The 21,441-nt window shown below is 36.7% G+C and overlaps 4 protein-coding genes across 6 annotated transcripts in view; 1 reads left to right on the top strand and 3 right to left on the bottom strand.

The window, feature by feature from the left end:
• Positions 1 to 11,752, top strand: part of LOC134650197 (pancreatic triacylglycerol lipase-like) — a 57,201-nt gene extending 45,449 nt beyond the window's left edge. Inside the window, exons 2-15 of one of the 3 annotated variants that reach the window (XM_063505126.1) lie at positions 2,463 to 2,619; positions 3,654 to 3,774; positions 4,998 to 5,145; positions 6,568 to 6,720; positions 7,045 to 7,134; positions 7,650 to 7,785; positions 8,362 to 8,592; positions 8,971 to 9,046; positions 9,226 to 9,362; positions 9,912 to 9,973; positions 10,404 to 10,480; positions 10,563 to 10,632; positions 11,094 to 11,218; positions 11,562 to 11,751. In XM_063505126.1, the coding sequence (XP_063361196.1) occupies positions 2,472 to 2,619; positions 3,654 to 3,774; positions 4,998 to 5,145; positions 6,568 to 6,720; positions 7,045 to 7,134; positions 7,650 to 7,785; positions 8,362 to 8,592; positions 8,971 to 9,046; positions 9,226 to 9,362; positions 9,912 to 9,973; positions 10,404 to 10,480; positions 10,563 to 10,632; positions 11,094 to 11,218; positions 11,562 to 11,667 (1,680 nt within the window). In that variant the 5' untranslated portion in view covers positions 2,463 to 2,471 and the 3' untranslated portion in view covers positions 11,668 to 11,751. Of the gene's footprint in view, positions 1 to 2,462; positions 2,620 to 3,653; positions 3,775 to 4,997; positions 5,146 to 6,567; positions 6,721 to 7,044; positions 7,135 to 7,649; positions 7,786 to 8,361; positions 8,593 to 8,970; positions 9,047 to 9,225; positions 9,363 to 9,911; positions 9,974 to 10,403; positions 10,481 to 10,562; positions 10,633 to 11,093; positions 11,219 to 11,561 lie in introns of all 3 variants that reach the window. The other 2 variants (XM_063505124.1, XM_063505125.1) reach the window with 2 other exon arrangements.
• LOC134650263 (photoreceptor outer segment membrane glycoprotein 2-like) overlaps positions 1 to 21,441 on the bottom strand; it is a 104,687-nt gene that overhangs the window by 76,981 nt on the left and 6,265 nt on the right. The window lies entirely within an intron of this gene.
• LOC134650473 (protein THEM6-like) lies at positions 13,549 to 15,301 on the bottom strand. Its single transcript, XM_063505427.1, has 3 exons — positions 15,118 to 15,301; positions 14,550 to 14,761; positions 13,549 to 13,779 (listed from the first exon to the last, which is right to left on the bottom strand). Exons 1-3 carry the CDS (start codon positions 15,254 to 15,256, stop codon positions 13,549 to 13,551), a joined length of 582 nt encoding a protein of 193 aa, XP_063361497.1. The 5' UTR covers positions 15,257 to 15,301.
• LOC134650575 (protein THEM6-like) lies at positions 18,912 to 19,895 on the bottom strand. The gene is made up of 2 exons (XM_063505528.1): positions 19,677 to 19,895; positions 18,912 to 19,216 (listed from the first exon to the last, which is right to left on the bottom strand). Exons 1-2 carry the CDS (start codon positions 19,848 to 19,850, stop codon positions 18,986 to 18,988), a joined length of 405 nt encoding a protein of 134 aa, XP_063361598.1. The 5' UTR covers positions 19,851 to 19,895; the 3' UTR covers positions 18,912 to 18,985.

Here is a 21,441-nt window from a genome sequence, read left to right on the forward strand (position 1 = left end):
TTTATATCAGCAAACATTGACCCCTAGTCCCTAGACAATTATGGAGAATCAATGGTTTTCGCAGAGTTTTGGCATTGTCTTGATGATTAAGGTATTAGTATAATAAGGTATCAATAAATCATCATAAATCAAGTCTAGGGCAAGCCATTATAGTCAAGATGAAAACAATCTCGCTACTAGACAGGCAAGTGAATATTTTGCGAAGCCAAATCAAGGTATGTACCTGAGATATTAAAGTACCTACCGATTTTATCAACCTCTACGATTCACGAAATGATTAGGTTAAATTAAAGAATAGCTTTCACAGTTGATCTTGGAAAGCCAAACCGTGAAGATTGTTTGATTCCTTATTAATAGTTGGAAATTTCATTTTATTGCGTTAGTCGTAATCAAATTGTACTCGCTATTGAATATGGTAATACCTACTCTATTTGTAATTTTGCACTTTTATCGACGTTACTTTTATCGTCTCAACGCTCTATTAAAGCCGATATTAATTAGACATACGTAAAACTGCGATGTGTAAAATGCGTACATATATGTATACACTAAGTAACTTTTGTTTCTGTGTGAGCCAACGGCGTCTTCTTTTTTTTTATATGCACAAAAAACTATACTGCGTTTTCACTTGGAATCGTGCTTCGTAAATAAAATAGTAGCCTTAAATATTTGGGTCATACACAAAGTTTTAAAAAATAATAGTTGTCATTCCTGTTGATTTGCGTACGTACTTGTATAAATAAATACCCAAAAATGAAATTTAGGTACCTACTATATGAAAACCCCCATATAGTAAATTTCATCGGAATGGTTAGAGCCGTTTCCGAGATCCCCGGGATATATATATATAAATAAATAAACAAGAATTGCTCGTTTAAAGGTATTAGATAGATAGATAGATAGTTAATTTATTACTCTGAACCAGAAAACTCATGATCTCTTTTCAATGCTTTATAGTGACGGGTAGGCGTAAGAAAAGCTTCTTTTCATGCTTCCGATGTTCCAGTTTACCTGAATATAAACAGAACCGTAAAACTCATTTTCACCAACAATAAAATCCCAACTCCCTCTACACTTGCTAATATGTATGCAAATGCTCAATTCCGATTGCCATATATGTGCACTCAATATGTGGCACCTGGTGAATAAACACATCAAGTGTTGCGCAACTCGCGTAACGCATGCGCGTGCCGCACAGAGGAAGCGAGGAAGAACCGTGCCGGTCACTGTAGCTTGTCCACTATAGAAGGTAGGATCCTATAGAAGTGGATACGCGTGCCTCCGTGAGGGACAAAACATAGGCAATGCGACACTATGATTGGTCGAATTTATTTGTTGCCCACCATAATCCATACTAATTTATGGTGGGGTATAAACAAAAATGTGAGACTGTGACAAAGACAAACAATAATAGCGCTTTCGCTGCTACTCCTACTGAAAGATACATAAGATAAAACTATCCCGTTCGGTCATTTCCCCCACCCCTCATGCCCGATCCAGTTAAAATACTAGATTCATGTTGTCTACAGTCTTTTTTTTTAACAGCTGTTATGGCCTGTATGCGGGTCCTTTAAGCCAAGTCCACTGTCTGAACTGGAGCGTAACTTTGATCTTAAAAACTGTTACTTAAAGTTTTTAATTTTGATATGATAATGAACTCACGCTATGATTGGGACATATGGGACGCACAAAATGCACAACATTGCAACTCACAATGTTGTTATAAACAGTAACCATGTGACAATACCTTGATTCTATTTATAACTTCGAAACGTAAAATTGGCCTTGTCCGACTGCAGTCATAAGAGCATTTAAGGCATATTTTTGTATGACATTACACAGTTGAGCTTTCATATTCGTTTACAGCCAATATCCCTAGCTAATTTAAACCACTCTTACGTTTAATATCTGACAGGAACAAATGATATCTTATTTGATTTTTGCAAAAAATTGGTAATACTTTATTACTTATTAGGGGTGCTATTCAAAAAGCCATACGGCATGACAGGTGAAGAATTATCAGTAAATGAGCGTTTTCCAAAAAAAGTGTACATTTCATTCATGTCTTCAAAATATTGACTTCTTGGGCTCATTTTACTCGAATCATTTGTACATTTACGCCTCATACATGAAAAAATGTGTCCCAAAATTTTGTATGAAAAAAATTTTTTCCAGTGCGTCACGTTCATACAAATAAAAAAAATTCATACAAGAATGTGACGATCTGGAAAGGAATTTTTTGGACACATTTTTTTATGTATGAGACGTGAATGTACAAATGATTCTGAGTAAAATGAGCCCAAGAAGTCAATATTTTGAAGACATGAATGAAATGTACACTTTTTTTGGAAAACGGTCAAATACTGTCCCACAGCGGTTAAGAGCTCAAAAATTTAAAAGGTAAAAATCACCACCTATGCACTCCTGACACGAAATTCTCTAACTCTGCTATCATGTTTCAGGCCAATGAGATGATAAGGCTGCACCTAACGGGGCGACACCTTCGTGTGATGCTGTGGTGTATCCTGCTGGGACTGCAGCCGGCGTTCGGCGGCATACTAGACCCGTTCAACTGGGCCAGATCAGACAGAATTGAAGTTAACATCCCTTGGTTGCCATGTAAGTTTACTTAATTAATTATTTAATCTATATTTATTCACAAATAAGCTTCTTCCAGTCCAAGGCGCTTACACAATTTGAATTACTGTCAACGTTAACACAGAGAAAGAAATTCAATTAAACACAAGATTATGCCAATAAGTCATCGTCAAGTAACCGAAAAGAAATGTTATTCAATAGCGCGTTAGCTCTTTGCAGCCCAGCGCGTGTGCCTTGCCTTCCTTGTATTAACAAAGGTCCCCATTCAATGTCAATTAAAATATATAACCAAATACCTCAGAATATAAAGAAAATAACGAACTACCCAACCTTCGTAAATAAACTAAAATCGTACCTAATAATTGAATGTCCATATACTCTACAAGAGTGCATGGACATTTAGCTCAAGCTCTAGTTTAAGACGGTGCTTAATTGTTTTAATTTTTATGCGTATTGTTGGAAATATTATAGTATACTCGTGTTATGTAATATTATGTTATACATTAGTTATACTTAGATTAAATGGTTATAAAATGCTGCCACGCCCTAGTAATAATAGGCTCCATGAATGTACTAACATAAGAACATCTTGTAATACCATGGTTGCAATAAAGAATTATGAATTAAACAATAAATTAACCTAAGGCGTACACTACCAGCCAAATAAGAGATAAACAGGAACATTATGATCAGTAAGCTCCAATGAAGATACCTACCATTTTTTGCCCTGGGACTTTGAACTGCACTTAATCATAATATACTCGGATCACCATCGCGTCGAAAGCCTGTCACCACCAATTTTTAGACTAGCCCTTCAAATATTGTTAAAGTTTAAACTAGTTTACAGTAAAACTAAGCTTGAGAGCTATAAGTAATAAGTAAGTTTTAACCTCTAGCCGACCAGAGATAAAAAGGTCTCCTGTTCCATTCTAATTTGAACTTTGTGTTGACAAAATAAAATTTCATTTTGCTTGGCAAGGTTTGACGTATGGGTGGCTAGAGGTTAAAATACCTATAGCAGTATAACTATACAAAGCAAAATAATAATATTTCAGTCGAAAACGAAACGCGATGCTACGACGAGATTGGTTGCCTGAACATCACAAGGAGTTGGTACCACCTCATCCACAGGCCCTTCAATGTGTTCCCGCTGCCTAGAGTCGTTATAAACACAAGGTGAATACAAAGTTTTGTGACTCTACTTTTAAGTCCACTAAGGCCTGATATTGTATCACTATCACTACATACTATAAAACAAAGCCGCTTCCCGCTGTCTGTCTGCCCCTATGTATGTTTAGATCTTTAATACTACGCAACGGATTTTGATGCGGTTTTTTTAATAGATACAGTGATTCAAGAGGAAGGTTTATGTATAATTTGTTAACCCGTGCGAAGCCGGGGCGGGTCGCTAGTATTGTTGCTATATACTTTAGGCTTATTATTAACCGGGCAACTAAAATATTAAACAGGATCTTTCATTGGGCATATAATAATATAATTTGGCTGTGCATTAATATTTTAACGCCAAAAAAAATATATTAGCCTCAAATATAGGTAAGCATCATATTATTAAAAAAACTGGCAGCAAAATCAAGCCTCCCAAAAAATGTATAGGGAACTTAAAGTGATAGGTTGGCGTCTAAAATAATATATAAATTGGCAACTAATATTGTAAAGCGATCATCAAATTTAGTTTTCATCTAGTTGTTCACGCCTAAGTAATCAACTAATCATAACCATTCATTACTGAGCATATCGTTTCAGCTAGGTAGTATTTTTTCACACGAAAGCAGTAATTTAATAAATATTGGTTACTTTTTGTACAAAACACCCCAAATTAATTTACCAATACGCAATGGTCAGTATACTTATAGTCGAAATTTCTAATCATGAAACGCCTAATGGCCATTATACCATTAGATCTTTAAATGTTTAATTAGTAATTTCAATAGTTACCACTGTGTTCTGCTAGAGTTAACAGATAGGTGCGACGACGAGCGAAGCGAGGAGGAGCGTGTTAGGTTGACCGTGTAATGATTATACAAAATATTTTAAAAGAACTTCATTTTTGAATGAATAGATAGCCGTTTTCTTTTTAAAATATGCTTCATAAATGGTCTCCAATATAATAATTCAGTTGCCAAATAAATACTTGGTACCTGCCTAAAAATAATCAAAAGCTGAAACGGCATTAAAATACAACTCATATTGATATATTTTAAGGCTCCGTTTTTGTTGCCAAACTATTAATTTTAGTAGCCATTTCTATTTTTTTAAACTACCCAAATTCGATTAATTAGTTGACCGGTTAAATACGTGCCTATACTTTAAGATCTCAGACTGACGAGAACGCGCCATTTCTATTAATGTTGTTGTTATAAATATTCTTCTCTTTTCAGGTTTATTTTATACACAAAGAAAAATCCCACCGACGGTCAGATACTGAACGTGAACGTGAACAAAACTATAGTGAAATCCAACTTCAGCCCGCGACGGCTCACCAAGATGATCATACACGGCTTCATCGACACGCCTCTGTCCAACTGGGTAAGTCACAATACACTTATTTTAGACCTACTTGAATCTACGGATTTTATGTGGAAAGAGAATGTAGTATTTCTTATATATGTAGGTGCAGCATTCAAATATTACAATAAAAACACTATGCGTGATGTAAAGCTCTATTTGCGATATATTGTTTGGACTCCTTCGAGGAATTTGAACTTTTTTTGCTAGCAAAATATGGTTCACATTCCTCTAAGGTGTCCAAATCAAAATACAGCTTTACATCACGGTCTGCGTTTTTGGGAGTTTTTTTTTGATGATTCGACTGGCGTATATATCCTACATCGACACTATGTTTGTTTAGATTTTCCTTTCTCTTATATAATAGTTTTTCCGCAAATTAGGTACCTATTTCGATTACTTATTGCTCAACTTGTAAGTATTACCTATACGATTTCATCAACACACCATTATCACATTAGTTAGTAACAAACCACAAACTTCCTAAAACTATAACTACAGCCGAGATTATTACACAGATACCTACTTACTCGCTACGCTTTTGTCCTAGTGACTTAATTACGATAACGCTAATAAATACTTACGAAGCTATAATTATAGTTTTTAACCCGCTTTAAATGCATTTTTCTACTTCTTTCTTAATAATCCTATCTTTACATCCCAATTGTTCTTTGAAATAATTCTAGCTGCCATTAAATAAAGTTCATATTGCAAACAAAAGTAAAATATAAATATATAGTTGTAAAAAGTCAACTTACATCACGGCTATTACAGCCTATTATCTGATTTTAAAGCATCTTAAGTGCCATTATGTGCCAGATGAAAAACATGGGGAACTGTTAACGGTTGTTTTATGTTAGATATATTATGTTTTATGATAACATCATTAAGTTATGTCGATATGATATAATATCATGTTGTTCTCTTTTTACGGACAAAGATTTAACCAATCTACATATATCGGATTGTGCATAGGTTAGTATATTTACTATTTTTTATTCAACCATTAAAATGTTTTCTTTATTGACGCAGTCCATTGATTAGCTTAAAAATCGGCTAATTAGAAAAACCTTGTTGATGCTCGAAAATTCATTCTATGAAATGAAGACTGCCAAAGATAATTGTTGTTCTTAAATTAGATGACTCTCAGTTTTCTTAAACACATTTTGCAGATCTTTGATAACCCTATTTCCGCATATTAATCTAGTAATAGGTAATTTACGTCATTGGCTCATTCGATATTCGTTTTCAAATCAAATTAATCCCTAGAAAATCATCTGCCATTACCGAAGTTTAACTTAATTTTTTTACTTGTGTGGAAAATTTATTTGTACTTATGAACGAATATATTTTCTTACATTTTTTGTGATGTTTTTATCTAATAGCCTAATAGCGTTCTTAATAAAAATTATTTTTTATTTTAGATGCTAATTGTGTTGATAGGTCAGTGAGATGAAAGACGAACTGGTGAAGGCGGGCGACTTCAACGTGGTGGTGGTGGACTGGGCGGGCGGCAGTCTACCGCTGTACACGCAAGCTACCGCCAACACCAGGCTGGTCGGCTTGGAGGTGGCGCACTTCGTCAACACACTACAGGTACCTTTAGCTGAAACTGACTTCAACGTGATGAACACTGCAGGAATCGATCTGGATTAAGTCACTTTCTGGTCGGGCCCATAGGCGAAAGTCATATTCAATAGCGTAGACAGGCCTGGACGAGCGCCTGTGTAACACATGTAAGGATAGGGCTCGCTCTTGCCTCTCACTGAGCGAAACTTAGTTAAAAGAGAATATTTTATATATTATATGATCCATTATTAGGTGGTCTGTACCCACAGTTGAATTGATTAACTGCTGTAGGTTTTTTAATGCCAAAAAAAATTACTGTTTTGATAACAGTGTGTGGTAATATTTTTCCAGAAAGACCACGGTTTGAATCCTCTTGACGTTCACATCATAGGCCATTCGCTGGGTGCCCACACGGCGGGTTACGCCGGGGAAAGGATACAAGTAAGCAATCTATAAAAACAAACGGCATACGTGGTACACTAGAAATATTTGCGGTGTTTAGAGGCTACGCATAGCGTAGTTTGTTCTCCATAAATTCACGATCAAATGCTAAGAAGTACATTCTTCTGCCCTTTCTATCTATTAGGTAGGGCAAACCTTGGCTTATCGGTGATACTTGGTAATTCGGTGATACTGCGTTATAATCTTACACAGTTCTCACCATGAGGAAATGCGAGCTATAAAATTGTTGGCAGCTGTTAGTTTTGATGCTTGCAATTGGGTTGGCAGCGATTTAATTGCTTACATTTCAGCATTGTAAGCTCAGCGTAAGATAACAACGCATCATCACCGAATTACCAAGTATCACCGATAAGCCAAGGTTTGCCCTACTTACCTTTTTAGACGCACTCACTTCGTTGATAACACACCTAGCCTTACCTTATAGAAAAAGTCGTCGATTACCTTGTTACTAACAATATATTTAATGAATGTCTTTAATCTAGCATCTTACTTAGGGATTAGGAAGGATAACAGGCCTGGACCCGGCCGAACCATATTTCCAAGGAATGCCGACCAATGTGCGCCTCGACCCGACGGACGCTGAATTCGTAGACGTCATTCACACAGACGGAAAAAGCATTTTCCTTTTAGGTAATGCTTCCACGTAACTATGACTGTGTACTTATCATACTTACCCACTGGCTTTTATTAATCCATGACGCACTTTCTTAGATAATGACGCATGTAATCCGTTATTATCACATTAACTTAGATCTAAGCTTAGTTGCTATTTTTCAATAAAACGTACTAACATTATGGTAACATATGTATATTTATATATATTGTAAATATCTATTATTCGGGGTGATATCAGATGCGAGTTCAGATTTATCATTTATTATTATCGCTATGTATCAGTATAAAATAAAACAAGCATTCTTTTCTGTTAAATAGTAGGGGAAGTCGTAGTTTATAACTTGATATATTTTTTGCATTTTATTGGCGTTATTAAAGTTATTGTGTTTCGTAACTAAACTGCATTATATGAGTGATTATATGTAATTGCGTTCAGTTATAACGGATATAATTTGTTTCCTGACTATATTTCCGATATCACCCCCCGGGCTTATAGCTATTAATTCCATCAAATTCATGAATATATATTTTTTATGTATTTATCGCATACGGTAACTAATCATCCACGTGTTTTATTCACGCGTGCGACAGACTTTGTGTTTATGGCAGGATATGGGATGTCGCAACCCGTGGGCCACTTGGACTTTTACCCCAACAATGGGAAGGAACAGCCGGGTTGCGACCTTACCGAGGGCCCGCTGGTGCCCCTTACGCTGGTCAAACAGGGCCTGGAGGAGGCCTCGAGGGTGCTAGTGGCTTGTAATCATGTTCGAGCTATTAAACTTTTCACGGAATCTATCAACGGGAAGTGTTCCTATATAGGTAAGCATTCGTTTAAAAAAGTAAGTTGCATGAAAAAATAATATATGTACCTATTATGAATAGAGTCTAAACTAAAGGGCATTTCGATGAAGTCGACTAAAAGTTCACGCAACGCAATTATAGGTAGTTATTTTACATTACAAGATTATTACAAGATAAATTTTAGTCGGGTACCAATCCGCATAAAAATAAAACGTCTCTTGATACGAACACTTGAAAATAATTTCCACCTCTAGTACCTATTGTGAAATTTATCTGAAACACTGACGATGAAGACCGAATCCCAGGATGACCACAGGAATTTGTGTGACGAATCATCACAACCTCGTCGTCGAGTTTATACAAACGACTATCGATATTGAAAATTTTGTGTTTCAGGACATCAGTGTCCATCGTACCAGCATTTTCTGGATGGAAAATGTTTTCATTGCGGCCACGGATGTGCGATCATGGGGTACGCATACTGTAATAAAAATAAAAAATATTTATACTGGAAATATTTTGACTGCAACAAGCAAGCGCTGTCAAGTTTTGCGAAAACCAATCTCTCTTCAATTTGGAAACCATTTTTGAAAATTTCCTTTAAAAGTATGCTAAAATTACTTACTTATTAATAAATTATCTTGTTGTTAGTTTCCACGCCGACAGTTCTCCAGGCTTGATAACGAACAAGAACAACCAGTCAGAGAACGAAGTGTACCCGTCTGAAGAACAAGAGACTATCGGAGCTAGGTACTATCTCAACACTGGTAAAGAACAACCATTTTGCCGTAAGTACTCGAAATTCAGGCGAAAATCAGTTTGTGTATCATCCATATACGTTTGTATCATTTTAGCGTAGGTATCATATCTCTAGTCATCGTGATCGCGAATCTATTCACGTGCAAAATATCCTAACTGATGAATTGATGATCATAAATATCATGATACGCAAACGCAATGAAGATAAGATACACTGAAATGGTACAAATGTGGACCAGTCTTAAAGATTTTTTTTTAAATATTTATTTATAACCGTTGAATTATTTCATTAATGTAAAAGTCCATTGGTAAAAGCCCGAAATGTTAAATATCGTTCATGTCGGACTTTAACCTACGTTAGCTTGGTCACTATACGTTTATGGCACTAAATTGTGACAAAAAAAATTGTGTGCAGGAAAAGATATTGAAACAAGGATTACTTTGACCATAGGTAATGGTCAAAGTGTTATTGTGATTTTAGACTTTAACCTTTTTTGTGATTTATCTCTTTGTTTCAATATCATAACAAGCAACAATTCATATAGAGTTAACCGCCATTATTTATACATGTCTTTCAGAACGCCACTACAGGATCGCTATACAACTAGCTAACCCGAAAGGAGCAGAGTCATGGGTTCAGGTAAATTCAATTCTAATATCTCGGTAAAGTCGGTAATAGGCGGCGTGGCCTTCTCCAATTATTAATATATTATCATGCCGCGATCAGAAAGGGATTAGAAATAACAGATTTCCATACACTTACGTCAAAATCAATATGAATTGACAGCTATCTCAATCCCTTTCTAATCGCGATTCAGTAATGCCTACGTGTAACTTTAACCTACCTACTTTATCTAGTACTATTAATTACACAAAAACGCTATTTCGACCATACTGTCATGTGCAAACAATATTCGTTGATCCAAAAAGGTACGACGATTGTTATTGTCCAGTTGGTCAAATAGGGACCATCAGGGTGTAGGCGACTTTGTAAGTCTAACCGTACTTCGTAATCGTTATTTTAATAATAATTTTGTTTACATTACGCCTAAACAATTATCTTTTAACAGGGCTTCTTAAAAGTGACGTTACTATCTGACCGAGGAGTAATTCGAGGGATGGATTTAACCCCAAGTAATTACGTCAAGTAAGACCGTTCATTCAACAGTTCTACGAATCACCACGAGTGTTCTATGAAATGCTGCAACTGACTCGCTTTGTGATTTCAGATTAGAACATGGAACATCGTTCACAGTGGTTGTCACACACCCAATGGATTTGGGTGGCAAAGTTAGGAAGGTACCTACATAATAACGAAGTATTTTTTTTAACTGTGTGCAGTTGATATGCCATAATGTTAAATTCACTAATACCTAGATCATACACAGATATAGGTTCTAACTTATGACTAGCTAGAACATTCATTAAACAATTTGATACAGCCTAAACTATGTTGGAGGCCGTTTATTCCGATCCTTATTAAATTGCTATTAACTCATAACCACAAATAACACTCCAGTATCCTTAAACTACGAGACCAGAAGAGACAACTTTCATTTATCCGTGTGTATATGACCCTTATAGTAGATGTCCTGAATAGAAGTATTTATAAAGTGGAGTTAATAAACCCACTTGAAATGTGAGCGTCAGTGAGATCATTTTGAATGGAATGGAATATTAACAAAGACACGTGTGTCTGTAGTTCATTCATATTGTGATCTTATGAAACAGACTGCACTCACACGCATCTTGTTTCGCAGGTGGAACTATCATGGGAATACGATATGAATGTGCTGGAGCCGCGGTCTCTGTGCATTTTGTGGTGCAACGACCGCCTGTACGTCAAGTCGGTGCTGGTCGACCAGATGGAGCTGCCTAGCAGAGGGTATGTTAAACATATAATCAAGTTTCGTCAGCGTAAGTACGAAGGACTTAATCGATTTGTGTTAAAATATTCCTATAAGGAATATATTCATAAAGTCGCACCGATTCCGATTTTGTGTAAATTTCAGATTGAAATATAATTTAAAAAAAAATTTTTTTCTCTATTCAATCAGCCGGTCAATAATCCTATAATAATGATTACTATCTATTTATTAATTGATGTATCTTCATTGGCTGAATGACAATATTGTGGGTTGTTATTCAGTTGTGTTGTGTGTGTGTTGGGTGGTTGTTGTAACCTTCTTCTCATTAATAATGTATTAATATCGTGCCCCTTTTCCCAGAAAACGCAACGTAGACTTCAGCAGCAAGCTCTGCACGCCAAAGCGCGAGTTCGCCGAGATCCCCAACCGAGGCTCGGCCAGTTTCTACGACACCTGCGGCAGGTAGCGGCGCCGTGTCCGCGCGTCGGCTTTAGTTTCCACCAGCACACTAAGTGCCACCTGCTACTTCTCTAACATTGGCACTGTGTGTGTCTGGCACCGAACGTGAAAGACATTGTGTACATAAGCGGCGGAAACGCGACGTGATTGGTAAATCCGTTGCCGTGAAAGTCATGCCTCTGTGTACACTCAAACCCCGTCTAACTACGGTTCTTGAAGACCTGTCATGCACGCGTAACTCATCATATCAGCCGGAATAAGTCCACTACTGAACAGAGATCATGCTTAAGAATATCCACATTCCTGGTTGTGCGTGCCTTCAATCAAATCAACTGACTACATAGGTCCACTATTTTAGAGGTACGTGGACGAAAGGCGATATCTCACCGGTACAAAAAACTTATGAACATCACAAAAATCAAAACAGTATTTAGTGATGTGGATGGATATTGAGGATGGATCGGGGAGTAAGGAACTGTGACTGTGAATCCCAGTGATGATTATACAGGGTGACGTGAGATTCTGTACCTAAATTATAAACTTGTTGACGTTAATGTATAAGGCGCTGTTGAATACTCGTTTAAATATTATAGTTTAGGTATTGAAGTAAACTTGTTTAAAAAGTATTTGTGACCAATTTGGATGTTATTAAACACAAAGTATAAAATTGTATATTTTCGATCATATAAATCTGTTATTTATTTATTGAGGGGTTATGTTTTTTTCTCGTGGTTGTTGTAAATGTAAATATGATAACGTTAAGTTTGTTAAAAAACTAAACACTATATCTATAAGCATTTATACAAAGTAAGTCTGAACAAATTTTATTTATTTAAAGGTGATTTTATACTTGCCGAATAAAATTGCTAAAGCCTATAGTTTTCTTTTACTTACTTCCCAATACATATATGATAGTATTATTTATGTTATTAAGAATCTAGACTCCTTCACTAAGAATTCTGATGTCCATAACTTTAACACTAGAAATAGAAATAAGCTTGCTATCAGAAAGTTTCGTGTCCGTAAAGTACAAAAGTCATTCGTTGGGCAATGCATTCATTTTTATAACAAGTTACCTGAGGATGCTTTAAGATTACCATTTCCAGCTCTTAAGAATTACTTAAAAAAGTCATTGATGTTAAAAGCTTATTACAGAGTCGAGGACTACTTGACAGACAAACATGCATGGTCCAAACCAGAAACTAATAAAAAGTAGTAGCAATTAAAAACATTGTATTATGTATAGAGTTATAGGTGACACAGCCAAGTAAGCAGGAAAGCACATCAAATATTATATGTTGGTAATTCATAATAATCAATCAGATTTATATAATATGTTTTCCCATTTCTTTTAATAACTTTATTTTCTTTTCCTTTTGTAAGAATTTGATATGTTTTCTGAAAGAGCTACGAATTTGTATGATTCCATGTACATATGTATATTTTCTAAATCAAATTTCTATTACACCTTATGTGTATAATTGCATGAATTCTATAGTAATTTAAATTATATTTTTTTCCTTATTTTCTCGTAATGCATGTTAATTATAAGATGTAATTATTTTTGAAAAGATGTGTACCGCCGAGTTTGTTGCCGGTACCATATTGGGATACCCTCCTCCAACTGAGGGGGGATTTAAATCTTCTCGGGGCAGAGGTGTAGGGTTGGAGCCGGTCTACCTAGCTTTATTTGACGTTCATAAGCGCATTGTAATTATGCCTACTTGAATAAACTATCTTTTATCTTTATCTTTACTTCAAAAAGACAAGGCAAAAATCGTTTGTTCGTTTATAGTTTTCTACTTACCAAACAAAGAAAGATTGCGTTTTTACGCGAATATCATTTATCTGCACTGTAGAAATAGATAATGAGAAAGAGTTACATATTTTAATCCTTTTTTCTAAGCCTGGCGCTCGAAGCTTCTAGAAACTGGCACCACTGCGTGACTTCTTCAGGGGCAGTCTTGAAGGCATCTGCGCCGGGGATATCCTCCATCGCGGTAGGTAAATCAACGCCAACCACGTAGTTTTGTGAAAGAGCGACAGCCCTCACAAAGTTGTCTTTCGGTGTGACGAACTTGTGTTCCAGGTACATTGTCTGATTTTCCCAGCATAACATCTGTAGGTTCATCATTAAATAAACATGTAAAATTAGTTGTAGGCAGTGTTGGCCGAAAGTTATGCGAATTGAAAATGTTGGCCATTAACCATTATAAATTGAACCTTAAACCGTATCGGACGATTATAGTTTACGATTCAATTTATAATGGTTAATGGCCAGCATTTTCAATTTGCATTAACTTTCGGCCAACACTGGTTGTAGGTATGTTGAAGCAATTATCAACTAAAAATTAATCAGAGCAAAAACCAACCTATTTCTCGGACGGTAAGTATAAAGCTGGAAACAAATTATCGGACGCGGCTCACAGCCGCGACTTATAGGTATCTAGATAATGAATATACACTGAACTGTGCAAACTATCGGAGGTAAGCCGTGGACGTAACCTTGAGCCTTCGGACATCCGACAGAAATCTGGCGCGCTGGATGTTCCTGACTGTGCACACTTTTATGTCGCGCGCGTCAGCCGCGTCCGTCAGCCGCGTCCGATAATTTGTTTCCAGCTTAAAGTCTAATAATATTAATAGTACATATGTTGAAACGGAAACCCATTCGACTTGATAGTTCGTAGACTAATAAGGTAAATGTGAGGAAGACCGGCATATTATTTTTTTTGGTTGGGAAATCCGTTAGCCATAGGGCAAGAACACTCATATTTGTATACGTACCTACATCGCTACGACACAGTCAGAATGGAAGCATCGCTCATTCTGCTGTACCAACCACTGGTACCGAAGGTCTGTAAGTGGAACCTAAAACCTAAAACTTACCCTGGTCTCGACTTTATAATGGCTGAATAATGCGATTGGCCGTCTATATCGAATGGTCGACGCCTTCACAAAGGTCGTGCTCTTAAATGCCAGTTTGGAATAAATGCCGGTTCGTTCATAGAAGTGCTGCCTGGCGAAATCCACCGCTCGAAGGAACCGGGCGTTACTCATGTGCGTCAAAAATATGTCAACATCCCTAGTTGTGCAGATGCCTGAAACCAATGTTCCAGATTTGTGCCTGAAATCACCGCAAATCATATTGTATAAAAAGTTTGACGGAGTTGGGACCATTGGCAAAGATTATTTATGAGACCCATCAGTTTCGTATGATTTCACAGATTAGGTATCAATGTTGTAACTTGTAGAAATTAATATCATCAATCAGCTAATACAGCTGCAGGACACCGGCTAAGTTCCCATCAACTCGTAGGGAGTAAGTCTTACCGAATTCTTCATAACACCTTTAACACAAGACTCCTCGGAGTACCCAACTAAGCGATTTTCTTTGAGTCGCTGAGCCACTTGAGCCAGTGAAGTAATTTACAATAAAAAAAAACATATTACTTACCATAATGAACTGTTGTTTCAGATATTTTGCATTTCATTGGGTAAAGTTTTCCGAATAAAATAACCCCAATCGCTCTGATATAGTAGCTAATATCGCAAAACAAAAACAAAAGAGCCACTGCCGTTAATACACTATACATATTGATTATTTTTTATCAATAACTTAAAAACATGTACACCTTGCCACCACCCAATTTGCATTAGCTGAATTAGCTTCTGTAATATTTAACTAAGTAAGTATGTAAATAATTTAAATTTTAAAACAACTCATATGGGTAATTCGTTTTTTTTATAATTTATTCTAAGCATTATTAGCAATTAGTTAAGCAATTATGAACCTCTCTTGTCATAATAACGGAGTACCTACTAAGAAAGGTCTCACCTCGGAATCTATTTACATACTTTAAATGGTTTTATTGAAAAACCTTCTGAAATAAATTTTACAGTACATACCTACATAATTTTATGGTGCTACTAATGTGGTAATTAGCACATAACGTGTTTATGTCGAAATGGCCATATGTACTGTAAAACGTTGTAAGATACACGTGCGAATAGGTTATTCGGACTTGTATCGTAATGTACTTACTATTTATTATACTAGCTAATGCAGAAAATGTAAGTTTACACCGAACCATCAAACCATAAGTCTTACTCGAAATTATTCATTACTTTAAAAAAAACTAACGTTGTTTTAAAATTTACATATGCATGACATCGCACATTGTTGTCGCTTCACTTGTCTGATAACGTCAGACGGGGACACCTAGATCAGCGGTCGGCAACCCGCGGCCCGCGGGCCGCATGCGGCCCGGGCCCGTGAACCTGTTACTTGCGGCCCGCGAGCCTCCCTGGCTATTTTGTATGCAATATTGACAAACGACAATGTCTGATAAAGTCATAAATATTAACAAAGTGCGGCTCGCTTCAACTTCGTTAACTACTATGTGGCCCTTGGTTGCTAAAAAGTAGCCGACCGCTGACCTAGTTAATACAGAGGGGAACCTTCATAAGGCGAAATCTTCGGCGGTTCGAAATATTTAAAAGTCGTAAAATAAGAAATTTCTATGGGTACTTTAAGTGGTTTATTAAAAAAAAACAATCTACATAAGTACATATCATTGTACAATAAATAGGACGAGACAAATCGTTACACTTCATTGAATTCCGCGTAAGTCATTGCCATTTCATTTAATACTGTTTAACTAATAATAACATGAAAAATATGAAACAAATTGTCATTTGTTACTATGTCAGTAGATACTCGAGAAAGCAAAATGTGTGTGTATTAATAAAGAAAGAGCGAGTAGCACGAGGACTATCGTAAATTGACACGCCAGTTCCTATCTCTTTCGCACGCGTGTAATTATATTGCTGTCCCGCTCATGATACCGGCGGTCAAGGACACTGGGCGAGATAGGAACATGCGAATCAATGCACGAAATTCCTCGTACTACGTGTCCTTTCTTCAGTGATAGTTATCGGTATAGCAGGTTCCTGTTGCTATTTCTATCGCACGCGCATAATTATTAATTATATTGCTGTCCCGCCCATGATTCCGGTTGTCAATGTCACTGTGCGAACTTGACAGCAATATAATTATGCGCGTGCAATAGAGATAGCAACAGGTGGGTCAATGTACGGAAATCTATATGGAAAGCGTCTCTGCTTTAGCAATTTTGTGGCAGCAACTAGCCGTTGCAATCTTACAATCAAATTCAAGGCAATATGATTTTAAACTGAAATAAATGTTATATACTCAGAAAAAATGACCCAAGCCTCTAGTGCCCCAGGCTGGAATGGAACCAGCATCCTCTGCTATCGCGACAGGTGCCTGTTACCTCTCGGCCACCGGGGGACAGCGGCATAGGTCGAATTTTCCAAGTTAATGCACTTCATACTGAAGGCTTATGGCGCCCCCTGGCCACCTCTAAGGTAGAACAGTATGGTTCTACCTTCTAACTGGATCATCTCAGGTGATACCGAGTTAGCGAGAGAGATGGCGCTGCCAATGAATACATACTAGAACAAATATAGCAGAGGACGCTGGTTCGATTCCAGCCTGGGGCACAAGAGGCTTGGGTCATTTTTTCTGAGTATATGACATTTATTTCAGTTTATAATTTATATAGTAGTGTGACTACTCTAAATAATAACAAATTAAAATATTTTCTGAAAATAACTTAATTTGTTCTAGTATGTAATATGATTTTAGTCCTTATGTTACACTATCTCTAATAAATCATTTATATTGACAGTGGCTGTAACTACTGATAGGTACTTATATATTTAACTTATTGCTCTGTCACGAAATTACCAACAGATAACGGTCACTGATTGTTGAACGTGTTTACAAATATTATAAAATATTGTTCATATGCATTTAGCCCATTCTTACTCTAAACCCCCATAATGACTGAATTAAGAAATTTAATCATAAGGTTAATGTGGTTCAGAATTGAAAATAGTGCATGATACAGTATTTGCTAAAAAAAGTTGTTATTTTATTACACGCACTCAGTTATTCATACAAATAATTTATAGACGAAACTGTCCTACAGACTTTTATTCGTAACACATTGGAATACTTCCCCTTCCTATCTGCTCTAAATCAAAGCATTAGTAGGTACTTGGAGTACATAATAATTGTAATTCTAAGATAATAATTTAACGCTAAAATTAAATTAACTAAATATAAGACGCAATAATAAATTAATTACCTACCTACTTGAAGTTATTTGTGGTACACAGGTGAAATGTAACTAAGTAAATCAGAAGTTTGTATACTTATTGTAGGTATTTGTATCTTTAAAAAAAAATTTTAACTGGCTCGGATATTTATTTAAAATCAAATCTCTCAGTTTGTAAAGTGAGTTTTATATGAAAAATATCCGTGACGTTCCTAGGGTCCCTATGGGAACTGGTAAAAAAATTAAACGGCTTCAAGCGAGTCTGGACACAACATACCTGCTGCTAAAATGAGAGGCAATTGTTCCACCAGAAACAGGGATTATGAATTAATTATATGAATGAGACCGATATCATGTGGTGCGTTCAGAATTAACATTTATTAATAGTTAATTTCAGCCAGAAACTCTTGCACCAATACCAATATATTATCATAGTTAACAGAGAGATAGGGCAATATAGAAATCAATTACGTGAAATGTGTGCCCGTCAACTTCAGTATACTGATCTCCGTTTAAAGTGCCAAAACACTCAGTCACATTTTAACACATCTTTTGTTTTGTTCATTTAAACTAACTTTGCAATTCCCAATCTCATTGGTTCAACAATCATTACAGCTTTAGGTAAGCAAAGAAAGCACCGACCAAGCCTTCACTTTTTTATTCGAACAAGAAATCTTCTGCAAATGTCCAATCTGCACCTGAGTAAGTACTCAAAGTAGGCGCGGGAACAACAACTTATGTTCCTTGTCTCTTGCATTAGGTACTTTATCTTAGCAATCTTAGACGTTAAAGACAAACCAATCAAAAATCGCTTTGGCTTAAATTGCTGGACAAAGGCTTTTTCCTCGCAATACGTACGTATCTATTCCGGTGATATATTGGGAATTCGGAACGGGAATGACTATTTTACACATAATCAATTAATCACACATAAACAATATTAAGTATCCTGCCAAAGAATTACATTTAAAATAAGCATTAATTCCTTCTATTAATACCGCCTCTTCATGGCCGGACATTTGTCATTTAATCGCCGCTCTATAAGAGACTATGTATTTTATAGTCGCAGAATCAGCTTTAACTTTCGTCCGGGGTGCCGACTCCGTGTCAAAACAAGTGACCCAGCCAAAACCCAACTCAGAACAATAAATGCGTCAGTCTTTACCATTATTAACTTCTCTAATCCTTCTTCCTAAGCCTAGCGCTCGCAGTCTCCAAGCACTGCTGCCACTGGACCACCTCCTCAGGAAAGGTTTTCATGTTGTGTGCTTCGGGGACGTCCGCCATGGCCGTCGGTAGGTCGAGACCCACTATGTGCGTCCGTGAGAGAACTATGGCGCGCACGAAGTTGTCCTTTAACGTGATAAACTTGTGCTCGAGGAAGATCGTCTTTTCGTCCCAGCATAACATCTGTAAGTTTATGAAATTATGTACATATTTAATAATGTCTTTCCATTTCGTAAAAGTACATAAAAAATACTTCTTAAAAAATATTTTTAATAATTCAGTAAACCTATCGAGTTTTGAAAACCTATGATATTCGGAGCTGCTGAAAGTAAGTTTCGTCGTTACTTAATTGCTTTTATATGGTGTGATTATTTATATCCAATACTACTATTGTAGGTGGCGAGAAGGCGTAGTCAATAAAATATCTTTTGTGTAAATGCAAATATTAACTCTTGTCAAATTGAGGCCGAATATTTTCAGATTTGACATAGAATGTCGTAGAAGGTCGTAGAAGTGGACTCCGAGTGTTGAGAATTGAACAATGCGCTAGTTCGCTAGACCTGGAAACTCAGCCAAGGTGATGACAATTGTTGATAGAAGACGCCAATCGAAATCGAAACTTAAATAATGATGTTTTTTTTACCTTGGTCTCTATTTTGTAAAGGCTGAATATGTCAAGCGGCCTCCTGTAGCGTATGGTACTAGCGCCCATCAGGGCCGCGCCTTTGACCGCCGCGAGCTTCTCGTAGAGCCCCGTGCGGTCGTAGAAGTGGATGCGGGAGAAGTCTAGCGCTCGGAGGTAGCGCGCGTTGTTCATATGTGTGAAGAAAATGTCCACGTCTCGAGTGGTGCAGATACCTGGAAAGAAGACCTAGCGTAAATAAGTTTTCCTTTCAACTCCATTTGCTTGAAAAAACTTCCGCTTTAATTTATTCCTGGAGCCGTTTGGTCACTACTAATACCTACTCGTGAGTCTACTAAATATTCTGAACACGTAATGTCGTCGTCTGTTTTAGATATTTAAGAGCTCCTTGCTAAATGATAACTATACTTCCATAAATACCTTCTGACGATGACGTGACGATAACTGCAGGCTATTTATGGAAACACCGCGAAAATGGACTTTGACCGAAAGATAAACAGGTAAAAATGTCTCGGTCAAAGATCTTTCAGTGACGTAATGTACGAGTATTATATTTTTTTTCGTTCTGTACACTAGTTAGGAAATTATCGAGAGCAGTCAATAATAAAGACTGGCAGTTACCATTTAACATACATGTTGCTCTTCTCATCATTGATTGAAAATTAGTGGTCCCAATTTTTCTTTTTTTCCAAGAAGGTAGGTAATATACCTGACATTAAGTTACTGTGATTAACAGTCTTTATTATTTACGAGTTACGTTTCTCTTGAGATGTCTTACGACTGACTTACGCTTACCAACCAAAGTTGAAGGAACTTGCGCTTTAAGTAGTTATTTCATATAATTACTCTTACAGTTACCTTTGCTTTTTGTTTTCCATAAAAACTAACATTTAGACTGAGAAGGTATAGTTAACTCAAGGAACTGATGCCGTTGTTGGGTCAGAAGTGGAAATGGGTTTCGAAGGATTGGTTTTAATGACGCTATTTAGCAGAGTTAGAAGCCTGACGGGGTTACACTAGTTACAGTCGCCAACAGATATATCGAAACAAAGGTGCTAAAATATTTGAAAGTGCACTCTATCGCTTTAATGATAGTAGTAGTAAAGACAGCATCTTGGGCGCTTCGAATTGATATCCCGATAGCAAGTGTGCCTAGCACTGCATGCATCAATCAGTCTTGTTATTCGTACTGTTCGTAATGAATGAATGAATGCTTTATTTCAGGCAGCTAGTGGCCCATACATAAATACCACTCATCCCACCACCCATCGACTGCACGCAAGGGAGTTTGTTTGACCGAAACAGTAGGTATTATAAACTCCGATTAGACATATGTAGTTGTTATTACTGTTGGGGTCTGGGCTATAACCGCGAAATTCGAAGTTCGCAAATTGCGGGCATTTTTCTCTTTCACTCTAATTACGCCTTAATTGGAGTATAAGAGACAGATCCCGCAATTTGCGAATTTCGGTTTTTGTTAACACGGGGTCGTCAGAGTCGCATCGTCGCTCGATAAGCTACGTAGGCCTATATGTTTATGCTGCGTATTTCACCATCAGTAGCGTCAATACTGCGGAGTCAATTTTAAAATTCGTATTGTGGAGTTGTCAAGTAAAATGGCTTATCTCTTATCTCCTTCAAATGAAGTTCAGGGTTGCGTTGTGACTTAAGCCGATATTTTTAACAGAATTCCAAAAAAGAAGAGGTTCTATACGAACAAAACCATAACTGGGTTAGTGGGTTACAGTTTTCTAACATAATATTG

Source organism: Cydia amplana, chromosome 8, assembly GCF_948474715.1.
Source record: "Cydia amplana chromosome 8, ilCydAmpl1.1, whole genome shotgun sequence".
In the NCBI taxonomy this organism is placed as follows: Eukaryota; Metazoa; Arthropoda; class Insecta; order Lepidoptera; family Tortricidae; genus Cydia; species Cydia amplana.